The 16,872-nt window shown below is 54.9% G+C and overlaps 1 protein-coding gene across 1 annotated transcript; it reads left to right on the plus strand.

Moving 5' to 3' along the window:
* Window positions 1-11,850: 11,850 nt before the first annotated feature.
* Window positions 11,851-16,692, plus strand: LOC308184592 (uncharacterized protein; the record flags this gene model as incomplete). Its single annotated transcript, XM_080571794.1, has 10 exons — window positions 11,851-12,785; window positions 12,937-13,044; window positions 13,163-13,290; window positions 14,018-14,285; window positions 14,373-14,441; window positions 14,919-15,081; window positions 15,170-15,325; window positions 16,142-16,242; window positions 16,349-16,404; window positions 16,500-16,692. Coding segments are annotated over 10 exons (2,023 nt in total), but the record flags the coding sequence as incomplete, so codon positions are not given.
* Window positions 16,693-16,872: the final 180 nt, after the last annotated feature.

A 16,872-nucleotide genomic window follows, 5' to 3' on the forward strand; every position in this document is an offset into this window, starting at 1 on the left:
CACCAGTACAACTACGGACACCACCACTACAACTACAGACACCACCAGTACAACTACGGACACCACCACTACAACTACAGACACCACCAGTACAACTCCAGTGTCCACCAGTACAACTACGGACACCACTACTACAACTCCAGTGTCCACCAGTACAACTACGGACACCACCACTACAACTACAGACACCACCAGTACAACTCCAGTGTCCACCAGTACAACTACGGACACCACCACTACAACTACAGACACCACCAGTACAACTCCAGTGTCCACCAGTACAACTACGGACACCACCACTACAACTACAGACACCACCAGTACAACTACGGACACCACCACTACAACTACAGACACCACCAGTACAACTCCTGTGTCCACCAGTACAACTACGGACACCACCAGTACAACTCCAGTGTCCACCAGTACAACTACGGACACCACCACTACAACTACAGACACCACCAGTACAACTCCAGTGTCCACCAGTACAACTACGGACACCACCACTACAACTACAGACACCACCAGTACAACTCCAGTGTCCACCAGTACAACTACGGACACCACCACTACAACTACAGACACCACCAGTACAACTCCAGTGTCCACCAGTACAACTCCGGACACCACCACTACAACTACAGACACCACCAGTACAACTCCAGTGTCCACCAGTACAACTACGGACACCACCACTACAACTCCAGTGTCCACCAGTACAACTCCGGACACCACCACTACAACTACAGACACCACCAGTACAACTCCAGTGTCCACCAGTACAACTACGGACACCACCACTACAACTACAGACACCACCAGTACAACTACGGACACCACCACTACAACTACAGACACCACCAGTACAACTCCAGTGTCCACCAGTACAACTACGGACACCACCAGTACAACTCCAGTGTCCACCAGTACAACTACGGACACCACCACTACAACTACAGACACCACCAGTACAACTCCAGTGTCCACCAGTACAACTACGGACACCACCAGTACAACTACAGACACCACCAGTACAACTCCAGTGTCCACCAGTACAACTACGGACACCACCACTACAACTACAGACACCACCAGTACAACTCCAGTGTCCACCAGTACAATTACGGACACCACCAGTACAACTCCAGTGTCCACCAGTACAACTCCGGACACCACCAGTACAACCCCAGACACCACCAGTACAACTCCAGTGTCCACCAGTACAACTACGGACACCACCAGTACAACTACAGACACCACCAGTACAACTCCAGTGTCCACCAGTACAACTACGGACACCACCAGTACAACTCCAGTGTCCACCAGTACAACTACGGACACCACCACTACAACTACAGACACCACCAGTACAACTCCAGTGTCCACCAGTACAACTACGGACACCACCACTACAACTACAGACACCACCAGTACAACTCCAGTGTCCACCAGTACAACTACGGACACCACCAGTACAACTCCAGTGTCCACCAGTACAACTACGGACACCACCACTACAACTACAGACACCACCAGTACAAATCCAGTGTCCACCAGTACAACTACGGACACCACCACTACAACTACAGACACCACCAGTACAACTACAGACACCACCAGTACAACTCCGGACACCACCAGTACAACTACAGACACCACCAGTACAACTCCAGTGTCCACCAGTACAACTACGGACACCACCACTACAACTCCAGACACCACCAGTACAACTCCAGTGTCCACCAGTACAATTACGGACACCACCAGTACAACTCCAGTGTCCACCAGTACAACTCCGGACACCACCAGTACAACCCCAGACACCACCAGTACAACTCCAGTGTCCACCAGTACAACTACGGACACCACCACTACAACTACAGACACCACCAGTACAACTCCAGTGTCCACCAGTACAACTACGGACACCACCACTACAACTACAGACACCACCAGTACAACTCCAGTGTCCACCAGTACAACTACGGACACCACCACTACAACTACAGACACCACCAGTACAACTCCAGTGTCCACCAGTACAACTACAGACACCACCAGTACAACTCCAGTGTCCACCAGTACAACTACGGACACCACCACTACAACTACAGACACCACCAGTACAACTCCAGTGTCCACCAGTACAACTACGGACACCACCACTACAACTACAGACACCACCAGTACAACTCCAGTGTCCACCAGTACAACTACGGACACCACCACTACAACTACAGACACCACCAGTACAACTACAGACACCACCAGTACAACTACGGACACCACCAGTACAACTACAGACACCACCAGTACAACTCCAGTGTCCACCAGTACAACTACGGACACCACCACTACAACTACAGACACCACCAGTACAACTCCAGTGTCCACCAGTACAACTCCGGACACCACCACTACAACTACAGACACCACCAGTACAACTCCAGTGTCCACCAGTACAACTACGGACACCACCAGTACAACTCCAGTGTCCACCAGTACAACTCCGGACACCACCACTACAACTACAGACACCACCAGTACAACTACAGTGTCCACCAGTACAACTACGGACACCACCACTACAACTACAGACACCACCAGTACAACTCCAGTGTCCACCAGTACAACTACGGACACCACCACTACAACTACAGACACCACCAGTACAACTACGGACACCACCAGTACAACTCCAGTGTCCACCACTACAACTCCAGTGTCCACCAGTACAACTCCGGACACCACCACTACAACTACAGACACCACCAGTACAACTCCAGTGTCCACCAGTACAACTACGGACACCACCACTACAACTACAGACACCACCAGTACAACTCCAGTGTCCACCAGTACAACTACGGACACCACCACTACAACTACAGACACCACCAGTACAACTCCAGTGTCCACCAGTACAACTACGGACACCACCACTACAACTCCAGTGTCCACCAGTACAACTACGGACACCACCACTACAACTACAGACACCACCAGTACAACTCCAGTGTCCACCAGTACAACTACGGACACCACCACTACAACTACAGACACCACCAGTACAACTCCAGTGTCCACCAGTACAACTACGGACACCACCACTACAACTACAGACACCACCAGTACAACTCCAGTGTCCACCAGTACAACTACGGACACCACCACTACAACTCCAGTGTCCACCAGTACAACTACGGACACCACCACTACAACTACAGACACCACCAGTACAACTCCAGTGTCCACCAGTACAACTACGGTCACCACCACTACAACTACAGACACCACCAGTACAACTCCAGTGTCCACCAGTACAACTCCGGACACCACCACTACAACTACAGACACCACCAGTACAACTCCAGTGTCCACCAGTACAACTACGGACACCACCACTACAACTACAGACACCACCAGTAGAACTCCAGTGTCCACCAGTACAACTACGGACACCACCAGTACAACTCCAGTGTCCACCAGTACAACTACGGACACCACCACTACAACTACAGACACCACCAGTACAACTCCAGTGTCCACCAGTACAACTACGGACACCACCAGTACAACTCCAGTGTCCACCAGTACAACTACGGACACCACCACTACAACTACAGACACCACCAGTACAACTACGGACACCACCAGTACAACTACAGTGTCCACCAGTACAACTACGGACACCACCACTACAACTACAGACACCACCAGTACAACTCCAGTGTCCACCAGTACAACTACGGACACCACCACTACAACTACAGACACCACCAGTACAACTCCAGTGTCCACCAGTACAACTACGGACACCACCACTACAACTACAGACACCACCAGTACAACTCCAGTGTCCACCAGTACAACTACGGACACCACCACTACAACTACAGACACCACCAGTACAACTCCAGTGTCCACCAGTACAACTACGGACACCACCACTACAACTCCAGTGTCCACCAGTACAACTCCAGTGTCCACCAGTACAGCTACGGACACCACCACTACAACTCCGGACACCACCAGTACAACTCCAGTGTCCACCAGTACAACTACGGACACCACCACTACAACTCCAGTGTCCACCAGTACAACTACGGACACCACCACTACAACTACAGACACCACCAGTACAACTCCAGTGTCCACCAGTACAACTACGGACACCACCAGTACAACTCCAGTGTCCACCAGTACAACTCCGGACACCACCACTACAACTACAGACACCACCAGTACAACTCCAGTGTCCACCAGTACAACTACGGACACCACCACTACAACTACAGACACTACCAGTACAACTACGGACACCACCACTACAACTACAGACACCACCAGTACAACTCCAGTGTCCACCAGTACAACTACGGACACCACCACTACAACTACAGACACCACCAGTACAACTCCAGTGTCCACCAGTACAACTACGGACACCACCACTACAACTACAGACACCACCAGTACAACTACGGACACCACCACTACAACTACAGACACCACCAGTACAACTCCAGTGTCCACCAGTACAACTACGGACACCACCACTACAACTACAGACACCACCAGTACAACTACGGACACCACCACTACAACTACAGACACCACCAGTACAACTCCAGTGTCCACCAGTACAACTACGGACACCACCAGTACAACTACAGACACCACCAGTACAACTCCAGTGTCCACCAGTACAACTCCGGACATTACCACTACAACTACAGACACCACCAGTACAACTCCAGTGTCCACCAGTACAACTACGGACACCACCACTACAACTACAGACACCACCAGTACAACTCCGGACACCACCACTACAACTACAGACACCACCAGTACAACTCCAGTGTCCACCAGTACAACTACGGACACCACCACTACAACTACAGACACCACCAGTACAACTACGGACACCACCACTACAACTCCAGTGTCCACCAGTACAACTACGGACACCACCACTACAACTACGGACACCACCAGTACAACTCCAGTGTCCACCAGTACAACTACGGACACCACCACTACAACTACAGACACCACCAGTACAACTCCAGTGTCCACCAGTACAACTACGGACACCACCAGTACAACTACAGACACCACCAGTACAACTCCAGTGTCCACCAGTACAACTACGGACACCACCACTACAACTACAGACACCACCAGTACAACTCCAGTGTCCACCAGTACAACTACGGACACCACCACTACAACTCCAGTGTCCACCAGTACAACTCCGGACACCACCACTACAACTACAGACACCACCAGTACAACTCCAGTGTCCACCAGTACAACTACGGACACCACCACTACAACTACAGACACCACCAGTACAACTCCAGTGTCCACCAGTACAATTACGGACACCACCAGTACAACTCCAGTGTCCACCAGTACAACTACGGACACCACCACTACAACTACAGACACCACCAGTACAACTCCAGTGTCCACCAGTACAACTACGGACACCACCACTACAACTACAGATACCACCAGTACAACTCCAGTGTCCACCAGTACAACTACGGACACCACCACTACAACTCCAGTGTCCACCAGTACAACTCCGGACACCACCACTACAACTACAGACACCACCAGTACAACTCCAGTGTCCACCAGTACAACTCCGGACACCACCTCTACAACTACAGACACCACCAGTACAACTCCAGTGTCCACCAGTACAACTACGGACACCACCACTACAACTACAGACACCACCAGTACAACTCCAGTGTCCACCAGTACAACTCCGGACACCACCACTACAACTACAGACACCACCAGTACAACTCCAGTGTCCACCAGTACAACTACAGACACCACCAGTACAACTCCAGTGTCCACCAGTACAACTACGGACACCACCACTACAACTACAGACACCACCAGTACAACTCCAGTGTCCACCAGTACAACTACGGACACCACCAGTACAACTCCAGTGTCCACCAGTACAACTACGGACACCACCACTACAACTACAGACACCACCAGTACAACTCCAGTGTCCACCAGTACAACTACGGACACCACCACTACAACTCCAGTGTCCACCAGTACAACTACGGACACCACCACTACAACTACAGACACCACCAGTACAACTCCAGTGTCCACCAGTACAACTACGGACACCACCACTACAACTACAGACACCACCAGTACAACTCCAGTGTCCACCAGTACAACTACGGACACCACCACTACAACTCCAGTGTCCACCAGTACAACTACGGACACCACCACTACAACTACAGACACCACCAGTACAACTCCAGTGTCCACCAGTACAACTACGGACACCACCACTACAACTACAGACACCACCAGTACAACTCTAGTGTCCACCAGTACAACTACGGACAGCACCAGTACAACTCCAGTGTCCACCAGTACAACTACGGACACCACCACTACAACTACAGACACCACCAGTACAACTCCAGTGTCCACCAGTACAACTACGGACACCACCACTACAACTACAGACACCACCAGTACAACTACGGACACCACCAGTACAACTCCAGTGTCCACCACTACAACTCCAGTGTCCACCAGTACAACTCCGGACACCACCACTACAACTACAGACACCACCAGTACAACTCCAGTGTCCACCAGTACAACTACGGACACCACCACTACAACTACAGACACCACCAGTACAACTCCAGTGTCCACCAGTACAACTACGGACACCACCACTACAACTCCAGTGTCCACCAGTACAACTCCGGACACCACCACTACAACTACAGACACCACCAGTACAACTCCAGTGTCCACCAGTACAACTACGGACACCACCACTACAACTACAGACACCACCAGTACAACTCCAGTGTCCACCAGTACAATTACGGACACCACCAGTACAACTCCAGTGTCCACCAGTACAACTACGGACACCACCACTACAACTACAGACACCACCAGTACAACTCCAGTGTCCACCAGTACAACTACGGACACCACCACTACAACTACAGACACCACCAGTACAACTCCAGTGTCCACCAGTACAACTACGGACACCACCACTACAACTACAGACACCACCAGTACAACTCCAGTGTCCACCACTACAACTACAGACACCACCAGTACAACTCCAGTGTCCACCAGTACAACTACGGAAACCACCACTACAACTACAGACACCACCAGTACAACTCCAGTGTCCACCAGTACAACTACGGACACCACCAGTACAACTACAGACACCACCAGTACAACTCCAGTGTCCACCAGTACAACTACGGACACCACCACTACAACTCCAGACACCACCAGTACAACTCCAGTGTCCACCAGTACAACTACGGACACCACCACTACAACTCCAGTGTCCACCAGTACAACTACGGACACCACCACTACAACTACAGACACCACCAGTACAACTCCAGTGTCCACCAGTACAACTACGGACACCACCACTACAACTCCAGTGTCCACCAGTACAACTCCGGACACCACCACTACAACTACAGACACCACCAGTACAACTCCAGTGTCCACCAGTACAACTACGGACACCACCACTACAACTACAGACACCACCAGTACAACTCCAGTGTCCACCAGTACAATTACGGACACCACCAGTACAACTCCAGTGTCCACCAGTACAACTACGGACACCACCACTACAACTACAGACACCACCAGTACAACTCCAGTGTCCACCAGTACAACTACGGACACCACCACTACAACTACAGACACCACCAGTACAACTCCAGTGTCCACCAGTACAACTACGGACACCACCACTACAACTACAGACACCACCAGTACAACTCCAGTGTCCACCAGTACAACTACGGACACCACCAGTACAACTCCAGTGTCCACCAGTACAACTACGGACACCACCACTACAACTACAGACACCACCAGTACAACTCCAGTGTCCACCAGTACAACTACGGACACCACCACTACAACTACAGACACCACCAGTACAACTCCAGTGTCCACCAGTACAACTACGGACACCACCACTACAACTACAGACACCACCAGTACAACTCCAGTGTCCACCAGTACAACTACGGACACCACCACTACAACTCCAGTGTCCACCAGTACAACTACGGACACCACCACTACAACTACAGACACCACCAGTACAACTCCAGTGTCCACCAGTACAACTACGGACACCACCACTACAACTACAGACACCACCAGTACAACTCCAGTGTCCACCAGTACAACTACGGACACCACCACTACAACTCCAGTGTCCACCAGTACAACTACGGACACCACCACTACAACTACAGACACCACCAGTACAACTCCAGTGTCCACCAGTACAACTACGGACACCACCACTACAACTACAGACACCACCAGTACAACTCTAGTGTCCACCAGTACAACTACGGACAGCACCAGTACAACTCCAGTGTCCACCAGTACAACTACGGACACCACCACTACAACTACAGACACCACCAGTACAACTCCAGTGTCCACCAGTACAACTACGGACACCACCACTACAACTACAGACACCACCAGTACAACTACGGACACCACCAGTACAACTCCAGTGTCCACCACTACAACTCCAGTGTCCACCAGTACAACTCCGGACACCACCACTACAACTACAGACACCACCAGTACAACTCCAGTGTCCACCAGTACAACTACGGACACCACCACTACAACTACAGACACCACCAGTACAACTCCAGTGTCCACCAGTACAACTACGGACACCACCACTACAACTCCAGTGTCCACCAGTACAACTCCGGACACCACCACTACAACTACAGACACCACCAGTACAACTCCAGTGTCCACCAGTACAACTACGGACACCACCACTACAACTACAGACACCACCAGTACAACTCCAGTGTCCACCAGTACAATTACGGACACCACCAGTACAACTCCAGTGTCCACCAGTACAACTACGGACACCACCACTACAACTACAGACACCACCAGTACAACTCCAGTGTCCACCAGTACAACTACGGACACCACCACTACAACTACAGACACCACCAGTACAACTCCAGTGTCCACCAGTACAACTACGGACACCACCACTACAACTACACACACCACCAGTACAACTCCAGTGTCCACCACTACAACTACAGACACCACCAGTACAACTCCAGTGTCCACCAGTACAACTCCGGACACCACCACTACAACTACAGACACCACCAGTACAACTCCAGTGTCCACCAGTACAACTACGGACACCACCAGTACAACTACAGACACCACCAGTACAACTCCAGTGTCCACCAGTACAACTACGGACACCACCACTACAACTACAGACACCACCAGTACAACTCCAGTGTCCACCAGTACAACTCCGGACACCACCACTACAACTCCAGTGTCCACCAGTACAACTACGGACACCACCACTACAACTACAGACACCACCAGTACAACTCCAGTGTCCACCAGTACAACTACGGACACCACCACTACAACTCCAGTGTCCACCAGTACAACTCCGGACACCACCACTACAACTACAGACACCACCAGTACAACTCCAGTGTCCACCAGTACAACTACGGACACCACCACTACAACTACAGACACCACCAGTACAACTCCAGTGTCCACCAGTACAATTACGGACACCACCAGTACAACTCCAGTGTCCACCAGTACAACTACGGACACCACCACTACAACTACAGACACGACCAGTACAACTCCAGTGTCCACCAGTACAACTACGGACACCACCACTACAACTACAGACACCACCAGTACAACTCCAGTGTCCACCAGTACAACTACGGACACCACCACTACAACTACAGACACCACCAGTACAACTCCAGTGTCCACCAGTACAACTACGGACACCACCAGTACAACTCCAGTGTCCACCAGTACAACTACGGACACCACCACTACAACTCCAGACACCACCAGTACAACTCCAGTGTCCACCAGTACAACTACGGACACCACCACTACAACTACAGACACCACCAGTACAACTCCAGTGTCCACCAGTACAACTACGGACACCACCACTACAACTCCAGTGTCCACCAGTACAACTACGGACACCACCACTACAACTACAGACACCACCAGTACAACTCCAGTGTCCACCAGTACAACTACGGACACCACCACTACAACTACAGACACCACCAGTACAACTACGGACACCACCAGTACAACTACAGACACCACCACTACAACTCCAGTGTCCACCAGTACAACTCCGGACACCACCACTACAACTACAGACACCACCAGTACAACTCCAGTGTCCACCAGTACAACTACGGACACCACCACTACAACTCCAGTGTCCACCAGTACAACTATGGACACCACCACTACAACTACAGACACCACCAGTACAACTCCAGTGTCCACCAGTACAACTACGGACACCACCACTACAACTACAGACACCACCAGTACAACTCCAGTGTCCACCAGTACAACTACGGACACCACCACTACAACTACAGACACCACCAGTACAACTCCAGTGTCCACCAGTACAACTACGGACACCACCACTACAACTCCAGTGTCCACCAGTACAACTCCAGTGTCCACCAGTACAACTACGGACACCACCACTACAACTACAGACACCACCAGTACAACTCCAGTGTCCACCAGTACAACTACGGACACCACCACTACAACTCCAGTGTCCACCAGTACAACTCCAGTGTCCACCAGTACAGCTACGGACACCACCACTACAACTCCGGACACCACCAGTACAACTCCAGTGTCCACCAGTACAACTACGGACACCACCACTACAACTCCAGTGTCCACCAGTACAACTACGGACACCACCACTACAACTACAGACACCACCAGTACAACTCCAGTGTCCACCAGTACAACTACGGACACCACCACTACAACTACAGACACCACCAGTACAACTCCAGTGTCCACCAGTACAACTACGGACACCACCACTACAACTACAGACACCACCAGTACAACTATGGACACCACCAGTACAACTATGGACACCACCAGTACAAGTCCAGTGTCCACCAGTAGCACTCCAGACACCACCAGTACAACTACGGACACCACCAGTACAACTCCAGTGGCCACCAGTACAACTCCAGTGTCCACCAGTACAACTCCGGACACCACCAGTACAACTACGGACACCACCAGTACAACTCCAGTGTCCACCAGTACAACTCCGGACACCACCAGTACAACTCCAGACACCGCCAGTACAACTCCAGTGTCCACCAGTACAACCCCAGTGTCCACCAGTACAACTCCAGTGTTCACCAGTACAACTCCGGACACCACCAGTACAACTCCAGTGTCCACCAGTACAACTCCAGACACCACCACTACAACTCCAGTGTCCACCACTACAACTCCAGTGTCCACCAGTACAACTCCGGACACCACCAGTACAACTACGGACACCACCAGTACAACTCCAGTGTCCACCAGTACAACTCCAGACACCACCAGTACAACTCCAGTGTCCACCAGTACAACTCCGGACACCACCAGTACAACCCCAGACACCACTAGTACAACTCCACTGTCCACCAGTACAACTCCTGACACCACCAGTACAACTCCAGTGTCCACCAGTACAACTCCGGACACCACCAGTACAACTACAGACACCACCAGTACAACTCCAGTGTCCACCATTGCAACCCCAGTGTCCACCAGTACAACTACGGACACCACCAGTACAACTCCAGTGTCCACCAGTACAACTACGGACACCACCAGTACAACTACGGACACCACCAGTACATCTCCGGACACCACCAGTACAGCTACGGACACCACCAGTACAACTCCAGTGTCCACCAGTACAACTCCAGACACCACTAGTACAACTCCAGTGTCCACCAGTACAACCCCAGTGTCCACTAGTCCAACTACGGACACCACCAGTACAACTCCAGTGTCCACCAGTACAACTACGGACACCACCACTACAACTCCAGTGGCCACCAGTACAACTCCAGTGTCCACCAGTACAACCCCAGTGTCCACCAGTACAACTACGGACACCACCAGTACAACTCCAGTGTCCACCAGTATAACTCCAGTGTCCACCAGTACAACTCCAGACACCACCAGTACAACTCCAGTGTCCACCAGTACAACCCCAGTGTCCACCAGTACAACTCCGTACACCACCACTACAACTCCGGACACCACCAGTACAACTTCAGTGTCCACCACTACAACTCCGGACACCACCAGTACAACTACGGACACCACCAGTACAACTCCAGTGTCCACCACTACAACTCCGGACACCACCAGTACAACTCCAGTGTCCACCAGTACAACTACGGACACCACCACTACAAATCCGGACACCACCAGTACAACTCCAGTGTCCACCACTACAACTCCTTACACCACCAGTACAACTCCAGTGTCCACCAGTACAACTCTGGACACCACCAGTACAGCTCCAGTGAGCAACAGTACAACTCCAGTCACCACCAGTACAGCTCCGGACACCACCAGTACAACTCCAGTGACCACCAGTACAGCTCCGGCCACTACCAGTACAGCTGCGGTCACCACCAGTAGAGCTCCAGTGACCACCAGTACATCTCCAGTGACCACCAGTACATCTCCGGTGACCACCAGTACAGCTCCGGTGACCACCACCATCTCCCCGATTACCACCACCACCACCGCAACAACCACCACCACCACCCGAACGACCACCACTGTTCCTCCAGGTCTGCCTCCACCTCCCTCCCTTTCTCCCCCTCTCCACCCCACTTCCCGGGGCCTCCAATTCTTCCCCCCCCCCCCCCTCCCCATCAGGGGCGGGACCCCCACCCCTGGGTGCCCCCCGGAGGCGCCCCCTGACCTCCGCTCTCCCCGCAGTGGTCTGCCAGAACGGAGGCTACTACGACGATATCAAGTGCGTCTGCCCCTCTGACTTCTACGGCCCCTTGTGCGAGTTCTCCACCGACACCGTCACCATTGACAACCGTAAGTGCCGCCTCCCCCCAGCCCCCGGCCTCCCCCCCAGCCCACGGCCTCCCCCTGGCCAACGGCCTCTGCCCGGCCCCGGACCCCCGCCCGCTCACCCCCCTCCTGCCTCCCGCAGCCGTCGAGGGGACGATTGTGGCCAACGTGGAGCTGGTGGTGACCGTCACCAACTTCAACTACACGGAGGAGCTGCAGGACCCCTTCTCGCAGGCCTACGAGGACTTCGTGAGGCATTTTCGGCAGGAGGTGAGGCCCGGGGAGCAGGAGGGCAGGCCGGGAGCACGATGGGAGGCCGGGCAGTGCAAGGGGAGGCCAGGAACATGAGGGGAGGCCAGGAGCACAAAGGGAGGCCAGGAGCACGAGGGGAGGCCAGGAGCACAAAGGGAGGCCAGGAGCACAAAGGGAGGCCAGGAGCACAAAGGGAGGCCAGGCTGCGAGAGGGGAGGCTGGGAGAATAAAGGGAGGCTGGGAGCACAAAAAGAGGCCGGGAACACAAACGGATGCCAGGAGAGCGAGGGGAGGCCGGGAGCACAAGGGGAAGCCAGGCTGTGCGAGAGGAGCTCAGGAGCACGAGGGGAGGCCGGGAACGCCAACAGATGCCAGATTGCGTGGGGGAGGCCGGGCCACAGGAGAGGAGGTGGGGATCACAAATGGAGACTGGAAGCACAAGGGGAGGCCGGGAGCACAAAGGGAGGTTGGGAGCACAAAGGGAGGCTGGGCTGCACAAGTGGAGGCCAGGAGCATGAGGGGAGGCTGGGAGCACAAAGGGAGGCTGGGAACATAAAGGGAAGTCGGGAGCACGAGGGGAGGCCGGGCTGCGTGAGAGGAGTTTGGGAGTACAAGGGGAGGCCGGGCTGCATGAGGGGAGGCCAGGAGCACGGGGGGAGGCCGGATTGTGCAAGGGAAGGCTGGGCTGCGCAAAGGAGGCCAGGCCACGCGGGACCCGTCCTCACGGCACGCCTTCCCCGGGCAGATGGCCAAGATCTACAGGTCCGTGCCCGGCTACGAGGGCGTGAAGATCATCCGCATCGGGCCGGCGGCCTCCAGAAGGCAGGGAGCCCGGGTGCGCAGGGCCTCCGCGTCCCTCCCCGTGGGCACTGGCCTCGAGGTGGAGCACGAGGTCATCTTCAGCACCATCGCCAGCCCCAACATGACCGAGGAGTTCCAGGAGAAGACGGAGAAGCTGGTGCAGAAGCTTCGGGAGACTGCCAACAGCCAGGGCGACTGCGAGCACGACCCCTGTGGGTGTCCCGTCCTCCCCCCCTTGCCCCCCGACCCCCCGGGGAGGCCCCGGAGAAGGGTCTCTGACAGCTTCTCTCCCCCCACAGCCGTCGTCTGCCTTGTGGTGTCATCCAGCCCCGTCGTCAAGAACATGACGGAGTCCCCTTCGCTTGATGGTGAGGCCGGGGTAACCCCACGGACCCCCATGCGCCCCCCTGAGCCCCCTATGCACCCCACCAGTCCCTATGAGCCCCATGAGACTCCCCAATGAGCCCCATGAAGCCCACCAGCCCCCATGAACCCCAACAGACCCTTATGAGCCCCAAAAGACCCCCCCATGAAGCCCTCCAGACCCCATAAGCCCCACCAGCCCCCTATGAGCCCCAAAAGACCCCCCCAATGAAGCCCTCCAGCCCCCATGAGCCCCACCAGCCCCTATGAAGCCCACCACCCTATATGAGCCCCACCAGTCCCCTGTGAGCCCCACTAGACCCCTATAAAGCCCACTACCCTCGAGGCACCCCACCTGCCCCATCAGTCCTAGCAGCCCCCTACATGTCCCTTGAGCCCCCCCCATGCGCCCCACCAGCCCCTACACACCCCACCACCCCATTTGACCCTCCCCCCCCCCGCCCGCCATGTCCCCTCCTCAGCACTGTGCCAGCAGCGGGCGCCCGTCGGCTACCAGGACTACTACTACGCGCAGAACGTGAGTAACAACATCCGCTGCATCACCAACTGCACGCCCAACACGCCCATCACCCTCAACTGCTACCACGGCCAGTGCCACGTCACCCGCGCCGGGCCACAGTGCTTGTGAGTGTCACCATGTGCCCCCCCACCCCCGTGCCCGTCCCCCATCCCCACTGGGACCACTGGGCCTGACCTTTCCTTGTCCCCGCAGCTGCTGGGATGAATCGCTCTACTGGTACACGGGCAGCCAGTGCTCCGCGCGCATCAGCAAGGTGGCCACCGGGCTGGGGTTGGTGGCCACGGTGCTGCTCATCGCCTGCATCGTCTTCGTCATGCTGCTGGTGAAGAGGAGGAAGGAGTGGAGAAGGTAGAGGGGCAGGGACGGTTGGGGTGGATTGGGACGGGATGGTTTGTTGAGGTGGGGGGGGGTCACGTTGAGTGGGTCCTGTTGGGTTGAGTTGGGTTGGGTTGAGGTGTTTTGGTTCACTGAGTTGGCATGGGGTCATGTTGGGTTGGGTTGGGTTGCGTTGGGTTGGGATTATTTAGTTCGTGGAGTTGGGGTGGGGGTCACATTGGGTTGGGTTGGGATGGTTTGGTTCGTCGTGTCGGGGTGGGGTCACCATGGGTTGGTGGGGGTTGGATTTGGGTTGGCTTGGTTGAGTTGGGATGGGGTCATGTTGGGTTGGTTGGGTTGAGTTGGGTCAGGATGGGTTGGTTGGGTTGAGTTGGGTTGGGATGGTTCAGTTGGTTGAGTTGAGGTTGGGCTGAGTTGAGTTGGTCGGGTTGAGTTGGGGTGGGGTCATGTTGGGTTGGGTTGGTTGGGTTGAGTTGGGTTGGGATGGTTCAGTTGGTTGAGTTGAGGTTGGTTTGAGTTGAGTTGAGGTTGGGTTGAGTTGAGGTGGGGTCATGTTGGGTTGGGTTGGTTGGGTTGGGATTGGGTTGAGTTGGGTTGGGTTGGATGGGTTGAGTTGAGTCAGGACAGTTGGTTGGGTTGGGTTGGGTTGGGTTGGGTTGGGTTGGGGGTCTTTGCCTCAAAGCAGCTTTGGTGCTGGGTACGTACCCTTGGGGTCTTCTGCTTCTGCGTGGGGTTGGTGGCGGACACCTGGGCAGGTGGCGGGGGGGGGGCACAGCCCCCTCCCCCATCCCTGCGCCCCCCTCTGAGCCCCCTGGCGCTGCCCCCCAGGAACGCTTCGTCCTCCGTTGGGGACAGCTGGTACGAGAACGATGGCGGCATCTGGACCTCACCCGACGGCTTCCTCTTCACCAACAACGGCGCCAGCACAGGTCAGGGGGGCTCCGGGGGGGGGCAGCATTTGGGGGGGGGGGGTCCACAGCTGCTCCCCCAGCCCCACCACTCACCCCATCTCCCCCCCACCCATGTCCCCAATAGGCGGCAGCCTACGGAGCTTCACGCCCTCGCTGGACCTTGTGAACACCGACATGCCGGTGGGTGTCCCCCCCAGACCCGCCCCCCCCCCCCCCCCACAGCCCTCCCACCTGGACCCCTCTAACCCCTCCCCCCCTTATTCCCCCCCCCCCAGATGCATATTGCCAGACCCTCGCTGAGACCCCCGCCGTGAGGACCCTCCACAGCCAGGACGGCGTGCGGAGACCCCCCCCCCCCGGATGTGCCCCCCATGGGCCGGGCCCCCGACACGCAGGCCGTGCCGAGGGCCCCCCCCCCCTTGCTCCCCTCCCCCTATTTATTATTTATTTGGGCCCCCCCGGCCTGTAATAAATTAACTGCTCTCGTTAGTCCCGGCTAATTGGCTCCACTCACTCAGGGTTGGTCCTTGGCCCTAAATCAGAGCACACCCAAAATGGGGGTGGGTGAGTTTGGGGCGGGGGGGGGGGGGGAATATTTGGGGGGGGGGGGGGATTATTTGGGGGACCCAGCACCTTGAGCAGAGGGGA

This window comes from Anser brachyrhynchus, assembly GCF_964034855.1.
Source record: "Anser brachyrhynchus genome assembly, chromosome: 37".
Lineage (NCBI taxonomy): Eukaryota > Metazoa > Chordata > Aves > Anseriformes > Anatidae > Anser > Anser brachyrhynchus.